The sequence below is a fragment of the Colletes gigas genome, unplaced genomic scaffold, assembly GCF_013123115.1.
Source record: "Colletes gigas isolate AHSC1104 unplaced genomic scaffold, ASM1312311v1 Colletes_gigas_Sc00140, whole genome shotgun sequence".
NCBI lineage: Eukaryota > Metazoa > Arthropoda > Insecta > Hymenoptera > Colletidae > Colletes > Colletes gigas.
Window position 1 is genome coordinate 1 of NW_025106764.1, and position 19,974 is coordinate 19,974.

Genomic DNA, 19,974 nt, shown 5'->3' on the forward strand with positions numbered 1-19,974 from the left:
CTATCTAACCAACTGACAAACTAACTAACTAACTGACAATCTAACTGACTACTGACAATCGAACTATCTAACTGCAAACTAACTAACTAACTGGGAACTAACTATCTAACTGACAAACTAACTAACTATCTAACTTACTAACTAACTACTAACTACGAACTAACTAACTATCTAACAATCTAACAAACCAAACTGTAAAATTAACTAACTAACTACTGCATTCTAACTAACTAACTGACAACATACTAACTCACTGACAACTAAACGAACTAACCGACAAACTAACTAACTAACTAGCTATCTACTGAAAACCTACTAACTAACTGCACAACTAACTTACCAGGTACAAACTACTGACTAGTAACTAACTATCTAATACAACTAACTAACTATCTAACAACTAACTAACCAGGTACAACTAATTGACTAGTAACTAACTATCTAATAACTGACTAACTATCTAACAAACTAACTAACTAACTGCAAACTAACTAACTAACTGCCATACTATCTAACTAACAAACTGACTAACTAACAGCAAACTATCTAACTAACTGACAAACAACTATCTAACTGCATACTAACTAACTAACTGACAAACTAACTATCTAACTAACAAACTAACTAGCTATGTAACTAACTAAATAACTACGAAATAACTAACTAACCGACAATCTAGCTCACTAACTGACAAACTAACTAACTAACTAACTAACTGTTAAGTAACTAACTGCAAACGAACTAACTAACTCATACAACTAACTAACTGACTTCAAACTATCTAACTAACACACATTCGATCTAACAACTGACAACTATCTAGTAACTGCAAACATCTAAGTAACTAACTGACAAACTAAAAACTAACTAACTAACTAACTAAAGTACTAACTAACTATCTATCTGCGAAACTAACTATCTAACGGACGAACTGACTAACAAACTACTAACTAACTACTGCAAACAGACTAAGTAACCACTGACAATCTAACTAACTAACTACTACTAACGAGCAAACTAACTAACTATCTGACAAACTAACTACGATCTTTGCGAAATAACTGACTAACTGTCAAACTAAGTAACTAACTGCAAACTAACTAACTAACTGTCCAACTAACAATCTAACTGACAAACTAACTAACTTATTGACAAACAACTAACTAATTCCGAACTAAATAACTCACTGCAAACTAACTAACTAATAACTAGTTCACACACTAACTAGTAACAGACAAACTAACTAACTAACTAACTAACTTACTAACTAACTGCAAACTAGCTAACTAACTGCAAACAACTAACTAACCGAGAAACTAACTAACTAACTAATAGACCATCTAACTAATCTAACAACCAAACTAACTAACTCACATACTAACTAAGTACCAGACAAACTAACTGACTAACTTCCTAACTATCTAACTTATTAAATGACTGCATACTAACTAACTAACTAACAGCAAACTAGCTAACTAACTGACAAAACTAACTAACCACCACACTAACTAACTAACGAGCGCCAATTAATAACTAATTGCTACCTAACACGACAAATAACTAACGTAACTGACAATCTAACTACCATCGGAGACACTATGTAACTAAATAACTAGCTAACTAATAAGCTAACTATCTATCTGACAAACTAACTAACTACGAGCAACTAACGAAATAACTCACACTATTAACTATGTGACAGCAAACTAACTACTTATAACTTACTATCTAACTTCAAACTGACTACGTAAGTGACAAACTAGATAACTAACCGACAACTAACTAAATATCTAACTGCAAACTAGTTAACTAACTGACAATCCAACTTACTAACTGACAAACTAACTAACTAACTGACTGACACTCAGGCTAACTAACTAGTGACAAACTGACTACAAACTGACAAACTAACTAATTAACTGACATACTTGTTAACTAACACACTAACACCAAGCTAGTAACTAACTGCAACTAACACACTAACTGACAAGCTAACTATGGAACTAACTAACTGCAACTAGCTAACTAATGGACAAACTAACTACTACCACACTAACTAACAGACGAGCTATCTACTAACTATCTAATTGCAAACTACTTTAACTAACTAGCAACTAACTACCTAACTGCAAACTTTCTAACTAATTGACAAACTACATAACTAACTGTAAACTAACTGTTTAAATATCGCGTGACTCCCGAGACGTAAAAACTCGGCCGCGATGCCCGTATCTATCATGAATTCGCGTAATTCTAGAAGGTTTTGCTGACGGAGAATTTTTCTTCGTTAGATTAGTATACCGCGGCCATTTTCGTGTTTTTGCTAGCTAGATTCACTGGAATTCTCGATTCTGAGAACAAATTCCAAAAATCGTGTTGTTAGCGCCGAGAGAGAGAGAAGAAATCGATTTATCGAATCGAGATCGACAGCCGAAACGCGGCAGCGCCGCGTCGTGGCTATGCGGCGCGTAGCCGCCCGGGCCCAGCAGCGCGATGCGTCGCTACGCGACTCTGCGCCTGCGCGACGGATCCCAGCCGTGGCCGTCGATGCTTGCAGATCGTTACGGATCATTCGTGAGCCGTCGGCGATCAGGAGCAGATCCTGTGACGATCTCTTCCATTTTTCGTACGAAGCTCCGAGTAGAATGAGACGATCTCTCTCCTCGTAATCGGATCAAGTTTGCAAATATTCATTTATTCATGGAAAATCACGTCATAGCGATTTGAGATTTTCACGAATAAAAGGACAATCTGCCTGTTGTTGGAGCGATCACTGTACACGCTGCGCGTGACGCGATCGTAGACGCAGGGTTGTGATTGAACGTTGCAGTTCGTTGTCGCGACTGCGACGTTAGGGATTCGGTGTTAATCACTTTGAGTCTCTTCCTATTGAATACGGTTTGAGCCACTGGAACGGAGATACCGACATACTGGTTATCGCCTGGTGGTGGTTCGCCGTTCGAAGGGATCGAGGAACCCACTCGAATCGCCCGTCTGGTGTACCACATAGAGTGCACCGGCCGGTGGAGTTGTGGTTTCGTCGACCCGTGTGAGCTATACGGCGTAGGAGCAACCGGAAGTTGGATACCCAGATATTGGTATCACTTCGCGGTGCTCACCGTGCATCGGGCTTTAGCGAACCCGCTCCAGTGATCAAGTCGTGAGGTGACAAGGTAGAGCATAAGCGACCACTGGAGCAAAGGGGTTCGAAGCACCGTCCTTCCACCGCTACACCCACTACCAGATGTGAGTCGACCACACTGGGCTGTGACCGTAGGGTGGTTGGAGTGCAAAGGACGTCGTCCTAATTCGGCGAGCCGCAGGCCAGGCTCCTCGTAAGGGAACCGCCGACGAGGGACCACGGCGGGCTGCCGGGCGTTCTTTCAGGGAGGGAATCGCTGTCGAGGCAGCTGCGTGGGTAGGCCGCAGGCCGTTCCTGAGGAGCCGCCGACGAGGTACCCGTACCTGGACGAGACGTCCTCTTGCGTGGGTGGCGTTCGAACGTCACCCGCACGGTGAGCGTGCTCGCGGGATATAGCCATTTGGAGCCTTACAACCTCCATTTGGTTTCCCGTCCGTGGCATTGCGAAGCGAACCCGGTAGATCAGAGGAAAACCTCGTCTACCCGGTTGTGCGCGTCGGTGATATCGTAAAAAACGACTATCACCGACCAAAGCAAAATAATACAGTCCACTAGCTATTGCGCTGAATTGCCAGTTAGCTCTCCCCTCCAAGCACACCAGACTGTCGCTGGAGCGCGAGAAAAGCAGCTGACGAGCGCGTAATCGTTGACTTGTCCGCAAAATAATTATACTTCTGGTATAATTTCTGTTACAGAAGACCTTAGAAAGGAAAAGGAAGGAGGAGACGTGGCCGAAAGGAGAGCCGTCGTCCCATTATTTTCTTTTTAGTTTAAGGTTTTTTGTAAATTGTATTTTTTGGTTTATATATTTTTGTAATAAAAAAGTTATTTGAAAACTTGTAACAATTTCTCTACCCTATCTTCTCCCTCGTCCGGAACCACACAGTTAGAGCCCCTGAGTGCTCTAACATTTGGTCCTTCGAGCCGGATTCGAGGTAGAAGGGACAGTAGAGAGTTACAAGTGCGTTCACGTGAGTGGTTACTTACAGAACGAATTTCGAGTTGATTATCAATCCTCGAATTAAAATATCACCATGGCAGTGGCCAGAGAGATCGGTCGAAGCGAGATCGAAATCGATTTCGATGACCTGACCTCTCGGTTTGACTTGATGTCACGGTCGATTGCGAATTTGTTTCGGAGGTCGACGTCTCACGCTACAGCGTTGAATGCGCGTCGCAGTTCTTTGTCGGCACCTTGGAAAGTCGTGCCGTTATCAGAGTAGCGCGTGTTCGGCAAGCCACGCCGCGCGGAAAAGCGATCGAAACAGGCCAGGAACGCAGCCGTCGAATAATCGCTAACGAGCTCCAAGTGTACAGCGCGTGTGGGGAGACATACAAACAGCGCGATGTATGCCTTTCGGGCTTTGAAGCCCCGTCCGGCGGTGGTACGTACAAGAAGCGGACCTGCATAGTCTACCCCGCAATGAAGAAATGCGCGTTCGGCGCGGTTCACGCGAGGAGATGGGAGAGAACCCATTAATTCGTGCGCGTTGTTTGCGCGTTCGCGGGTACATACGACGCAGCGATATAGGACAGCGCGAATGAATGGTTTAGCACGGAGCAACCAGTATTCTTGTCGGAGCGTGGCAAGCGTCAGTTGCGGGCCTCCGTGCATTGTCCGTTGATGCACGGACCGTACGAGAAGTTCTACCAGAGGATGCGAGGACAGGATGATGGGATTTTTGGCGGCGTCTAAATCCGCGGACTTCTGCAAACGCCCGCCGACTCGCATTAGCCCGTCCTTCTTTGTCGTGGGGAAAATCTTCGAAAGACTCCCTCCCACCTCTTTGGGGAGAGGCGGGAGGGGTGTGTGGGATTCCCCGCGCCCATTATAACGGGCGCGGGACCTACCCACTAAAAACCCCACGGTGACCCTTCCGCACGATTTGGGAGGATACCGGGAATCGCTCGAAGCATACTTCCGGTATCCTCCCCGTGCCCGCGCTTTGCGCCCACCCGCGGGGGGACAAACGGTCCCCCCCGGCAATCGCCCTGTCTCATAGCGGCAGGACGAGGCCACTTCGTCCTGCCGCCATCCGTCCCGGGGCCGCGTCTAGTGGCGGCTGCGAGCCCCAACTCGCAACCGCCCGCGACCCCGTTTCTACCCCTCGGAGGCCGGCAGCTAATGGCCGCACCAGGCCACCGAGGGTGCCGCTCCGTGCGCCGGACCCGGACAGGAGGCACTGCCACCCCATCCGGTCCGACCCTACGCCGCCTGGCGGGAGGGGGCTCCTATCAGGACCCCCCTCCCAGCCTGGGTCATGCGCCACGCCGAGGGGGCCGCCCGCGTCGCCTGACGCCCAGGCGACGCTCTCTCGCCACCAAACGAGCGCGAGCCTCAGCGCGCCGCTGACGCTCGCGCTCCCTTCCCGCGGTCTCCTTCTGCAACATTACGATTTCGCAGAAGGAGGCCACGGCCCTCCACTTCTCCTCGCTGCCGAGCATGGCGCGCACCATGCCCGGCAGCGAGACATCCCGCCCGATGACGCCGACCAGGACACGGCGTTCACCCCTCCCATGCAGTGCATACCTCGAGGGTATGTTCCGCCGTGTCCTGCTCAGCGTCACAATGGCAGCAACGCGCCGTCGGCTCCTTCCCTATCCGGCACAGGTATCTCCCGAAGCTGCCATGCCCCGAGAAACACCTGTGCCATCCGTAAGTGAGGCTTCCATGGCCTCTGTCCAGCCACTCACATAGGAGTGGCCGAACAGCCCCGACTGTCCGGTGCCCCGCGGTAGGCAGAGCCAACCGCTCTTGCCACGCGTGCACCACGGACTGCCGGGCCTGGCGCTTCAACTCGCCCCAAGCAGGTTCCTGCACACCCGGGACCGCCCCCACCCCCGCGCGACGGTCGACGCGGTGACGATACATCATCGCGTGCGACCGCGCGAGGAGATCCATGGGCGGCATCCCCGCAAGAACCGTCGCCGCCTCATGTGACACGGTCCGGTACCCGCGGACGACCCTTAGAGCCATCCGCCTCTGCACCCGACGCAGCATAGTCATGCTGCGCCGGGAGGCCGCCAGGTCGTCCGCCCAGACGGGGGCCCCGTATAGGGACCACCGACTGAACCATTGCCACATAGAGGCGGCGAACTCGGCCCGCGGGCCCCCCAGGTTGGGCAGAATCCGGCCCAAAGCCCCGACCATCCTCTCCAGCCGGGGGACCAGGCAGCGGAAATGCTCCTCGAAGCGCCAGTGGCTATCGAGGATCAGCCCCAGATACCTCATCTGGGGCTTCACCTCGATATTAGCCTCACCCACCCGGATCAGAGGGGGTGGAGGATCCTGCCGAGGTGAATGGAACGCTATCACCTCGGTCTTATGGACCGCCACCGTCATCCCCATCCCTCTGATCCGTATTAGCCTGTCCTTGCTAAGATTCGCGTTGAAGGAGATAAGCGCACGTTTCTTTGGGAGCGGTTTCTTGTCCTGTAAGCAATGCACTTCTAGTGGAACACGCGTTGTTGAATGTATTTCAGCCAGAATACGCGTGCTCGTTGCACGTCGCCGGCGCAGAGTACGTCTGTCGGTTGAAGGTCGTTTCGCGGCGCGTTCGGCATGAGCCTCGACGAAGCTTGGCGATGATCGGAGGATATATGCCGTAACTCGGAGAAGTTTACTCCATCGGGAGTATTTCGTCGTCATCTCCCACTCGGGAAAAGTTAACGTATGCGCGACCGGAAGTGTTTTGGCTTCAAGGGAAGCGGAAAGGTCCACGCAGGGACCTTCGTTTGGCCATTCGGAGTCAGTCAGCGTCAGCCATGGAGGCCCGTGCCACCACAGTGGATGCTGCCCGAAGTTTTCCCCGGTCAGCCCGCGGGATGCGCAGTCGGCGGGATTATCCGCGGTTGACACGTGCCTCCATTTAGCGGAAGGGGAGTTAGTTTGGATTTCGTTGACTCTATTCGCGACGAATGTTTGCCATCGCGACGGATGCTGCGTGACCCAGCTGAGGACAATTGTCGAATCAGTCCAACAGTGGACTGGCATTGTGGAGAACGCAGCCGAGGTTTGGATGAATTGGACCAAACGAGAAAGAAGGAGAGCAGCGCATAATTCTAGTCGAGGAATGCTCATGGGTTTTACTGGAGCTACTTTGGATTTTGCGGCGAGAAGTGCGACACGAACGTCCCCGGAGAAGGTATGTACGCGTAAATAAACTACCGCGGCATACGCGGAATTTGACGCGTCGGAGAAACCGTGTAGTTCGTATGAATTTGTCTTTGTTCCGTACTCGATCCATCGCGGCACCGATAGCTGTTGTAAATAGACGAGCTGTTTGTAGTAATCAGTCCATTCATGGAGAATTTCCGACGGAATACACGTATCCCAGTCGCACTTGAGACGCCAGAGTCGTGTAGGAATATCTTTGCTATTTTGGGTTGCAGCGTTTTGTTATTCGTAAGACTCTGATTTTTGTGCTGAATATCGGATAATAAAGTTGGAGAATTGCTCGCCATTTCGGAGGTTCAATCCAGCGTGTTTTAACAGTGCGACAGCTGATCTCTGGTTTGACGCGCAGTAAGTTCGTCGTTCGCGCCGAATACGCAATCGTCGACATAAATTTGGTTTTTTAACACGGGAAGTGCCAGTGGATATTTTGAACCCTCGTCGATCACTAATTGTCGCAGAACGCGGATCCCGTTCCATATGTACGGTGGCAGAGACGAAAGTGGTTCTGTCGAAGATACGCGCCAAACGATACGCTGGTAATTTGTGTCGCGTTCGTCTACGAGGATTTGTCTGTACATCTTTTCGATGTCCGCGATATAGACGAAGCGATGCAATCGCCATTGTAAAATGACGGAGGGCAATTCAGTTTGTAGTTTCGGCCCTACGTGTAAGTGATCGTTCAACGACGTACCGTTCGACGTGTGACACGACGCATTGAAAACAACCCGGAGACGAGTCGTAAGGCTTTTTTCGCGGATGACGGCGTGGTGTGGAATATACACGGTTTGACTGTCTGTATTGTCGTGATCACGGACTTCGCGCATGTGTTGGAGTGTCGCGTACTCCTTCATGAATGTAGAGTATTCGTCTGCAAGCGCTGAATTATTTTCCAGACGATGTTCTTGGCGAAGCCACATAAGTTTTGCGGCGGAAAGAGACGACCCGATTTTGATGGGAGGTCCGTGGATAAATGGGAGACGGACACAATATTGTCCAGTGGAAACACGCGTGTGAGTTGTTAGAAAATGATTTTCACACTCCTGTTCGGCAGGAGTGAGTGTGGCAATGGTGGGGATTTGCTCGGTCTCCCAAAATCTCCGTATTGCAGTATCCAACGATTCAACAGCCAAGCAATGATGTGCCGGTACTGCAGAAAAAGACGACGTCTTATTGGCTGGGACAGGACCGGAAAGGATCCACCCGAAGGTAGTATTTTGTGCTACCGGTTCATTCGCGGCGCCCGTTCGTATTCCAGGTTTCAAGGTTAGGCCGTAAACATCGGCTCCGATAATCATCTCGATGGGATCCGCGCTAAATGGGTTCTCATCCGCTAGATCGAGGTCACGCAGATGATCGAAAGTGTAAGCGTGTGTATCGCGTGGCGGTAAGTATCTCGATAAACTTTTAATGATCAATGCGGTGGTAGAGTATACAGCTCTGGTTTGTTTACATGATCGTATTAAAATGTCTGTTTGCATGTTACAGGGGGTTTCATTGTTACCGACGCCGGTAATCGCAACGGATCTCGAGCACGCGACACTTTCTGTGGTGACTTATGATAATCATATCGCCCGCTACATCTTGCTCGCTCGCAAATACTCCCATCGGTCTATCTGCTCTCGTTGACGGCTCGCTCACAACTACCCGCTCTCCGTTTAGTTCCGCGTTATTCGGTAGTATGTCCCATCCCCACCAGGCACGGGTCTCACACACTTTCAAACGTTGAGCTAGACTGTGATCAAGGACACGACGGAGCCTTGATCGAGTAGTGCGCGAATACGCTCCGATCGACCATGGCGAGATTGAACCATATATCCAGGCCGACGCGAGAATAACCTGCGCGCTGTGTGAGGTCGTGCCGCAAAACCGATAACGACGCGAACTGAGGTGAGTCATTTTTGCAGCGACGGGCGAGGTTGGCGGATCTTCTTCGGCTCGCGGACAACTCGCGGAATGTGAAGCAAGTTATGGTGACGTCTCTTACATTTTGACACGTGTACTTACTCTTGGAATCGGGAAGATGACGGTGACTACTTAGGCAATTGAAACACCGTTTACCTTGCTTCACGTAGGCGATCGTTGATCGACCGATTTTCCACGAAAATCTGGACATCTGGTTTAATCCGTGATTCGATTTACCACAGCGAGCATGTAAGACGGATGACATTGTACCATTGAGGCAAACGACTGTCGCGTGGCATGTAGATTTGACGGTACGGAAACGGACGCGCGTGGCACCGTCGAGACAGGCTTCTAAAGAACGAATGCGGTTTTCTAAAAAATTATCTAGATCTGCGTAGGTGGGAAAGTCAGTGAGCCGCCTATGGAGCTCCCAAACGCGTCGCGTATTTTTGTCTATCGTATTTAAACTAAACATACTAAAATCTCGTTCCACTTGTCGACGGTGCATTCCAGATTTTTTAACGCTTGAATAGCCATATTGGCTCGATCGCGAACATCACATAACGCCGTTTTGGATTCGTTGTAACTTGTGGTAAATTTAATAAATTTTGGTACATGCACGATAATTAACGCCGCTATTATCGTATCGTCGCACTAACAGCTCCACGCGATCTGAATTTCGCGTCGGTAATCGCGATATTTCGAACACCGTCTAATGGCTTCTTCTTCTAAACACGAAAATAATATTGGAGATTTGATACCTCGACACAGCACTATTATTGACAATCAATGCCTTGAACGATCCCTGAAACTCTTCCAATTTTCAGATCACCGAGTACATCGGAAGGTTGAGCTGTGGAAGTCGCTCCAATGGTGGTTGAGTTTAATGAAAGCTGCCCGGTTGCTCCAGATGCATCGGCTGCGGATACACTCGCGCCGTTTCCTCTCTTTCCAGCTGGTTGAGTTGTCTGGTGTCTGGAACTGCTGAGACACGAAATAGTCCAGTGACTTGGAATTTTCTGGACTGGCAGCAAGACTAACAAACTGACAAACTAACGAACAAACTGACATACTAACGAACTAACTGCTAACAAACAAACTAACTAACTAACTAACTAACTACTTCCTAACAAACTAACTAACTAACTGACAAACTAACTAACTAACTGACAAACTAACTAACTAACTGACAAACTAACTAACTAACTGCAAACTAACTAACTAACTGACAAACTAACTAACTAACTAACTAACTAACTGAAACTAACTAACTAACTGCAAACTAACTAACTGACAAACTAACTAACTAACTGCAAACTAACTAACTAACTGCAAACTAACTAACTAACTGACAAACTAACTAACTAACTGCAAACTAACTAACTAACTGCAAACTAACTAACTAACTGACAAACTAACTAACTAACTGCAAACTAACTAACTAACTGCAAACTAACTAACTAACTGCAAACTAACTAACTAACTGACAAACTAACTAACTAACTGCAAACTAACTAACTAACTGCAAACTAACTAACTAACTGCAAACTAACTAACTAACTGCAAACTAACTAACTAACTGACAAACTAACTAACTAACTGCAAACTAACTAACTAACTGACAAACTAACTACTAACTGCAAACTAACTAACTAACTGCAAACTAACTAACTAACTGACAAACTAACTAACTAACTGCAAACTAACTAACTAACTGACAAACTAACTAACTAACTGCAAACTAACTAACTAACTGCAAACTAACTAACTAACTGCAAACTAACTAACTAACTGCAAACTAACTAACTAACTGCAAACTAACTAACTAACTGCAAACTAACTAACTAACTGCAAACTAACTAACTAACTGCAAACTAACTAACTAACTGCAAACTAACTAACTAACTGCAAACTAACTAACTAACTGCAAACTAACTAACTGCAAACTAACTAACTAACTGACAAACTAACTAACTAACTGCAAACTAACTAACTAACTGCAAACTAACTAACTGCAAACTAACTAACTAACTGACAAACTAACTAACTAACTGCAAACTAACTAACTAACTGCAAACTAACTAACTAACTGCAAACTAACTAACTAACTGCAAACTAACTAACTAACTGCAAACTAACTAACTAACTGCAAACTAACTAACTAACTGACAAACTAACTAACTAACTGCAAACTAACTAACTAACTGCAAACTAACTAACTAACTGCAAACTAACTAACTAACTGACAAACTAACTAACTAACTGACAAACTAACTAACTAACTGCAAACTAACTAACTAACTGCAAACTAACTAACTAACTGCAAACTAACTAACTAACTGACAAACTAACTAACTAACTGCAAACTAACTAACTAACTGCAAACTAACTAACTAACTGACAAACTAACTACTAACTGCAAACTAACTAACTAACTGACAAACTAACTAACTAACTGCAAACTAACTAACTAACTGCAAACTAACTAACTAACTGACAAACTAACTAACTGCAAACTAACTAACTAACTGCAAACTAACTAACTAACTGCAAACTAACTAACTAACTGCAAACTAACTAACTAACTGACAAACTAACTAACTAACTGACAAACTAACTAACTAACTGCAAACTAACTAACTAACTGCAAACTAACTAACTAACTGCAAACTAACTAACTAACTGACAAACTAACTAACTAACTGCAAACTAACTAACTAACTGACAAACTAACTAACTAACTGCAAACTAACTAACTAACTGACAAACTAACTAACTAACTGCAAACTAACTAACTAACTGCAAACTAACTAACTAACTGCAAACTAACTAACTAACTGCAAACTAACTAACTAACTGACAAACTAACTAACTAACTGCAAACTAACTAACTAACTGACAAACTAACTAACTAACTGCAAACTAACTAACTAACTGCAAACTAACTAACTAACTGCAAACTAACTAACTAACTACTAACTGACAAACTAACTAACTAACTGACAAACTAACTAACTAACTGACAAACTAACTAACTAACTGACAAACTAACTAACTAACTGCAAACTAACTAACTAACTGCAAACTAACTAACTAACTGACAAACTAACTAACTAACTGCAAACTAACTAACTAACTGCAAAACTAACTAACTAACTGCAAACTAACTAACTACTGCAAACTAACTAACTGCAACTAACTAACTAACTGACAAAGTAACTAACTAACTGCAAACTATCTAACAACTGACAAACTAACTATCTAACTGACAAACTAACTAACTAACTGCAATCTAACTAAATAACTGCAAACTATCTAACTAACTGCAAGCTAACTAACTAACTGACAAAAACTAACTAACTGCAAACTAACTAACTAACTATGTTTAAATATCGATTAAAATGCGAAATTTAATTTAAATCCGAAACAATTCGTTACCCGGTTTGTTTTCGGTTACGCGACCGACCAGGAAGATTCTAGGTCGACGCGTCCGCTATTCAAAATATTAGAGGACAGAAAAACACGGTTCTCGAGGTTTTCTGCAAAGTCACGCGAACGATTAATTAACGTTCAATTTTGAAACAAGCGGTTTAAACGCCCGAGTTTAGAGAAGGTACGAAAACTCTATAATAGACAGAGACGGACGAGAGACACGGCGACAGCGCCGCGTGACGGAAGACTCTCCCCACTCACGCGCTCACTTTGGCAGCTCGTGCTCGTCCGTCACTCGCTATCAAACCACTGCCACGAGCACTTCGGTATCCGAACACGCTCAGCAGTCGCATAAACGAATAATTCGAGCAATCCGACCCGAGTCGAGTTCTTCGACTACCCTCGGAGTTGCAAAGGAATTATTCGCGAGTTATCGTATCGAGCCAGTCGGTACCCGACCGAGCTCTGTAAGCAGACTTATTTAATTCGGAATAGGCTCGAAGTAATTCGAGTGCTTCCGGGGAATCGATCCATAAACAGGTGTGGGAAGAAACCCTGAGTGGACTCAATCGTTTCCCCAGGGATAGAGGGCTAAGCTCATCCCAATTTATAGGTGCGAGGTTCCTCGCGCTTTTCTTAGGGCACGACTCCTTAATCCAGGTGTGGGAAGAAACCCTGAGTGGAATCATCGTGCCCTAGAGGATCGAGGTACAAACTCCTTCCTCCAATTGACTGTCAGAAACGGCTTCGAACCCACCATACAGGGGTGAATAATACCCTGGGTGGATTTGCCGTCTTCTAGTCGAAGCGGGACACATTTTTAAATCCCAGCTATCGGCGAAAGCTAGGACACGACCCAAAATCGCCAGTGGAGTACGGTCCCTGCGCGTAGGACGGAGCATCCGACAAGCAACGTGGTCTCAGGCCCAACCGTAAGTCGACCTAAGGGCGCCGTTGACAAGCCTGCACCACACAGTGCCGTACGCACTTACGAAGGCGGTGAAGGGCCGGGGACCGGCTGAAAGGTTGGAGCCTTACAACCTCCCTCCGATCACCTTTTCCTGCGACAGTCATACATCAGAGTCTTAAATTGCAGTCAGAAATTGCAGTCGTGAAATTAGACGAGCAGAAATCTCGTACACGACAATAATAAGCAAGCGATTCCCGATTTAACGGGAACGCTCACACATACAGTCCACTAGCTTAGCTGCGCATCGCGGCGGCTGAGATCCCCGCTCCTGGGTGCGACAAGCACAGACCAGACGAGCGCGGAAGAAAGTAAGACACACAGCGTGATTCACGTTCACAGGTATTTAACGCCTATTCGTGTCTCTTTCTGTTACAGGTTTACCAAACAGGATTAGCTGCAGCGGCGTTTGGCCGGGCAGACAAAATACGTAATCGCTGTTGTCAAACGTTACATAATAAAAGGCTTAGTCGAGTCATTCGACTAAGCGAAAATTAAAATTAAAATCTGTATTCTTTTCACTACGTTCCTTCCCTCACGATCCGGACCACCGTTAGGCGAGGTTTTTTCAAACCTACTCCCCCTAACATAAGGTCCTTCGAGCCGGATCAAACGAGGTTGATTGGAACGGGAAAAGGTGACTGCCTTTGCACGTGACGAAATTACCACGTAAGAGTTGAATCGAGTTGATTAATCCTCGACAAACTCGCTATGGCGTTAAACGAGTCCATGTCGCGTGCCGACATTGAGGATCAGCTCATGGAGTTAACAGACGAGTTCGATCGTCTTAGATCCGTGAGCATAAATCTCAAAAAAATGGGCAGAGCTAAATTCACGGAGAAACTCCTCCAAGAAAAGCTCGACTACGCCGGGCGAACATGGCGGGATGTCCGCACCATGTATGCGAACGTGCGGAAGATGATTCCCGCCGCAAAAAGACAAGCCTATACGCTTTTTAAGCCAGGCTACCTCCTCGGCGTGGAAAACGAATTCCAGGAATTCCAGGATTTCGTAACCGCCGAGCTGACACGAATCGCTGCTGAATCGAGACCACCGGCACCGGAGGTCCAGCAATTCAGCATGCCCATTGAGCTCCCCAAGCAAAGATTGCCTAAATTCGGAGGGGATCCTCGGGAATGGGAACATTTCGAGGATCTATTCACCACCGGGGTAATGAACAATGCGCAGTTATCAGACGTACAGAAATTGTACCATCTGAACGCATGCTTGGAAGGACCAGCTCTCGCGACGATTTCGTCGCTCGAGATTGTCGGGCGTAACTTCCCCGAAGCGTGGAGAATGCTCAAGGAGAAATACGGGCTTCCACGCATGGTCACGGGAAGGTTGCTCGACAAACTATTTTCGCTGAAGCAGATTGAATTCAACGATCTAGCCAGCATGCAGCAGGTCACTGTGGAATGCACAGAGACTCTAGCTGCATTAAGAAAAAGGGGCACGTCCGAACAGCTAGTAGAATGGATGCTAGCGTACTGGACGATACAACATTTCACTCCGAAATTGGAGCTGGAATGGCAGAGATCGCTCGGCCTCTCGACTAACTACCCGATGTTCGAGGATGTCCGAACCTTCATCGATCATCACGCGCAAGCTCTGCTTTCGATGAAAGAGGACCGTCGAGAGGCAGCTCTCGCCCCGGAAACAAAATCCCGCATGCCGAAGCCCATCGACGCTCGACCAAAAAGCGTCGCTTCGAAGCCTCTGGCAAGCCATAACGTCGTTATGGGAACCGACTCGGCCCCAAACCCGAGACGCTCAAGTTCCGCAAACGACGGGCGAACCAAACCAATGCGGATGCCAGTATGCGGATTCTGCACTGGGGCACACAGTCTGCCTCAATGCACCAATTTTCAAGTGCTGACGCCAAAAATGCGTCACCACTACGTGCAGAACCGCATGGCCTGCGTGCTATGCCTCGACCTTTCTCATACGGCATCACAATGTCAGAGACCCCAGGAATGCCATCGGTGTAGGGGGAAGCATCATACCCTCCTGCACTATGATGGACTGCGGGAACAAAGTTATACGAGGCCGCAGGCGCAAAATACATACGGCCAACGTGACGAGAGCGATTACAACGCTCAACCACGAAGGACGGCCGTGTCGAAGCCGAAAGGAAAACCTTCGACTTCGAAGGCCTACAAGAAACCGGCCTCGACATCACACTGTACCGCGCTCGGTACAGGCGCACCGAGGACCGTGCTGCTAGCCACGGCACGAGTACGCGTGTTCGGAGAGAACGGTGCATCGCGAATCGCGCGAGCACTGTTAGACCAAGGATCGGAGACGTCATTCGTTTCCGCAGGTCTGGCAAACGACCTCCGATTGAAACGCGTACGTACCCCAGCCACGGTATCGGGCTTGGGGGGCGGCCAGACGCAGCAAATAAAATATAGCGTCGGTTTAAACCTCGGCTCGATAAACGAGTCGAAACCGATATGTGTCGCTCACGCGTACGTCGTGCCGAAAATCACGACCTACCGCAACACGTCGGCGAACGCGAGTGTTTACAGTGCGTTCCGAGGTTTACCGTTAGCCGATCCAGAAGCCAGGGCCGATCCTACGATCGAAATTCTGATCGGAGCGGATTTATATGCTCAGGTGATTCGTTCGGGCTTCCGACGAGGGGCGAATGAAGGTCCGATCGCCCAAGAAACGGCGTTTGGCTGGGTTATATCCGGCCCTATACACGCTGAAGGCGACGGCCAGAATACGGTAAGAACGCTGCATTGCACCGTTCTCGAATCGCTGGATTACGCGATTCGACGATTCTGGGAAACCGAAGAAATCCCCACGACCTCGGTGCGGTCCAAGGCGGAAGAAGAGTGCGAAGCACTCTTCCGAAGAACCGTCAAACGGGACAAAACCGGACGGTTTATAGTCCGATTGCCCTTGAATCACCCGAGACCGGACGAAGCGTTAGGACACTCGTTCCACATAGCGCTGTCCGCTCTCGCGAGGATGAGGCGTAAATTGGACGCGGATACGACCCTCGACAGAGAATACTCTGAGTTCCTCGCGGAGTACGAGTCCTTAGGTCACATGACTCGGCTTGAGCCGATTGACCAGAATCGACTGTACATTCCGCATCGAGCGGTCGTACGCACGGAAAGTGCAACGACCAAACTGCGCGTTGTGTTCAATGCAACCAGCAGAACGGTCGGAGGGCGATCCCTAAACGACGTCCTGCATGTCGGACCAAAATTACAGAACGATATCACCTCGGTTTTAACGAGGTGGCGTCTGTATGAGTACGTTCTGGTGGCAGATATCGAGAAGATGTTTCGGCAAATCCTCGTCGCCCCACAGGACCGTCGTTTCCAATGCATCGTATGGCGCGCGTCAAACGACGAAAAGCTCAAAGCTTTCGAATTGAATACCGTAACATACGGTACGGCGTGCGCCCCATATTTAGCGATGCGTACCCTCCTCGAATTAAAGGAACAGGATGGAGAGAGGTATCCTCTCGCCGCTCCGATCCTCGAGAGGGACATATACGTCGACGACGTATTTATGGGAGCGTCCAACAAAACCCTGCTAGAGAAAATTCGCAAGCAAGTCTGCGATCTCCTGCAGGGCGGTGGGTTCAAGTTGAGGAAATGGGCTGGAAACTCCGCGAAATTATTGCGGAACATCCCCCAAGGTGCTCACTCCCACGCCGTAGACCTCACTCTGTTCGACGATTCCGAACTAAAAGTGCTTGGTCTACGATGGATCCCATCCGGAGACTACTTCCATTTCGATCTGCAACGGTTTCAACCGTCTGCGTTACCGATGACAAAAAGAAATTTGTTCTCGGAGATCGCGAAGCTCTTCGATCCCCTCGGCTGGTTATCACCAGTCGTAATCCGTGCAAAAATTCTGATGCAGTCCCAATGGCTGGAGAAAATCCAGTGGGACGACCAAATTTCCACGGACACGCAAAAAACGTGGAACACGTTTTGCAGGGATTGGAGCAGTCTCAAAGAACTAAAATTCCCGAGATGGATCCAATACGGAGCCGACGCAGTTACTGTGGAACTACACGGATTCTGCGATGCATCACTCGCTGCCTATTCGGCCGTCACTTACTTACGTGTGACGACGAAAAATAATGACGTGTTTACGACATTAATCATGGCAAAGACACGAGTGGCTCCGATAAAAACACAGTCTATCCCCGTCCTGGAATTGAATGGGGCTGTGTTACTTTCCGAGCTCATAGTGCACGTGAAACGGTCATTCCCCATAGAAATGAGCCGCATAATCTGCTGGACAGATTCCACGATTGCACTCGCTTGGTTGAAAAAGCATGCGTCGACATGGAAGGTTGTGATAGCCAACCGTGTGTCAAAAATTCAGACCATGCTCCCAAAAGCTGAATGGCGGCACGTTCCCACGCGCTTCAACCCAGCGGATCTGAATTCGCGAGGTGTAGACGCCGCAGAACTCATTCAGTCCGAATTATGGATTTCCGGGCCGAAATGGCTTCGACAATCAGAGGAAAATTGGCCGAAATCGCCAGCCTCGCTCGAGACCGAGGAGGGTAAACGCGTATCGCATACCCTCGTGGCCACTCCGGAAAAGGAATGGAACTTAGTTTTCCGATTTTCCCAATGGAGTAAGCTACAACGTGTGACTGCCTATTGCCTCCGGTTCCGGAGGCCGGCGGTCGGAGAACGAAGGTCATTCGATGCAAAAGTTGTCGAAGCAGCGGAAATCCAGCGTGCAACGGAAAGAATTGCACGCTACTTACAGCGTACGCATTTCGCAGAAGAGTACCGGTGCTTGAAAAAGCGCAAGGGAATCCCTGCGACATCTCCTCTAAAGAGCCTAAACCCTTTTCTCGACGATAAGGAAGTCTTACGAGTGGGTGGAAGGTTGGAGAATGCGACGCTTGCATGGGAAACCAAACACCCGATTATCCTGCCGAAACATCATGTGTCTAACATGATAATCAGGCAATGCCACGTGGATACGTTGCACGGGGGTTTACAATTGACCATGTACACGGTGAGACAGAAATTCTGGATCATCGGCTGCCGAAACGCGGCACGCACGGTTATCCACCAATGCATACGATGCGTGAGATGGCAAGCAAATACCTCCACGCAAATCATGCAGGATTTAATACCGGAGCGCAGTCGCGCGGCACGACCTTTCTCAAACTGCGGAGTCGACTACGCGGGACCGTATCGGGTCCGCGACTCCGCCGGTCGTGGGAAAACGGCTCATAAAGCATACATAGCAGTGTTCATCTGCTTCGCTACGAGAGCCGTGCACATCGAACTCGTCCATGATTATACGACGAGTGCATTTCTGGCCGCATTAGACCGATTTATCGCCCGCCGAGGAGTTCCGTCCTGCATGTTCAGTGATAACGGAACGAACTTCGTCGGAGCAGATCGGGAATTGAAGGAACACTTCAATACGGTGTATCAAACCCCAGAAATGCGAACGAAGTGCGGTCAAAAGGGCATTAAGTGGAGGTTTAATCCACCCAGTGCTCCCCACTTTGGTGGTATGCAAGAAGCCGGCGTGAAATCGGTGAAACATCACCTGAAACGCATCATCGGCGAATTTACACCCACAAGCGACGAAATGCAGACACTCCTCTGCAAGATCGAGGCGAGTTTGAATTCGCGACCGATCGCCGCTTTGAGTGACTGTCCCGAGGATTATGCCCCTCTCACGCCGGGCCACTTCCTAATAGGCGGACCGATGAATGCACTTCCGGTCGAGTCAGTGGAAAAGGAAAATCTCTCGCGGCTTACGCGATGGAGAGCGGTCCAGAAATTCCACGAGCAGCTCTGGGAACTTTGTTGATGACTTGGTTTTAGTGCAAAACCCTCTTCTCCACCCGAATCAATGGGAAATGGGACGAATCGAGGAAGTATTACCGGGCCGAGATAGGTGCGTGCGTGTAGTTAAAGTACGTAGAGTTACGTCTACATACACACGTCCGATTACACGGTTGTGTAAACTGCCCGTCGATGAGTCAACATCGACAACGGCCGGCGAAGACGCACATGGAATAAACGAAGACCCGAATTCCGCTGTACCGAGTAAGTACAGCTAAACTTTTCCAATAGAAGGTTTTGTACTTCTACCTTCTCTACGGGCTTTACGCGACGTGACCGCGACCTACGCCTCCTATTCTTGTTGCACGGACCGTGCAAGGGGGGCGGTATGTTTAAATATCGAATAAAATGCGAAATTTAATTTAAATCCGAAACAATTCGTTACCCGGTTTGTTTTCGGTTACGCGACCGACCAGGAAGATTCTAGGTCGACGCGTCCGCTATTCAAAATATTAGAGGACAGAAAAACACGGTTCTTGAGGTTTTCTGTAAAGTC

The 19,974-nt window shown here is 48.0% G+C and overlaps 1 protein-coding gene across 1 annotated transcript; it reads left to right on the top strand.

The window, feature by feature from the left end:
• The first annotated feature begins 14,331 nt into the window (after positions 1-14,331).
• On the top strand, positions 14,332-19,443 carry LOC122404263. Its single transcript, XM_043408200.1, has one exon. It carries the CDS (start codon positions 14,332-14,334, stop codon positions 19,441-19,443), a length of 5,112 nt encoding a protein of 1,703 aa, XP_043264135.1.
• The last annotated feature ends 531 nt before the right edge of the window (positions 19,444-19,974 follow it).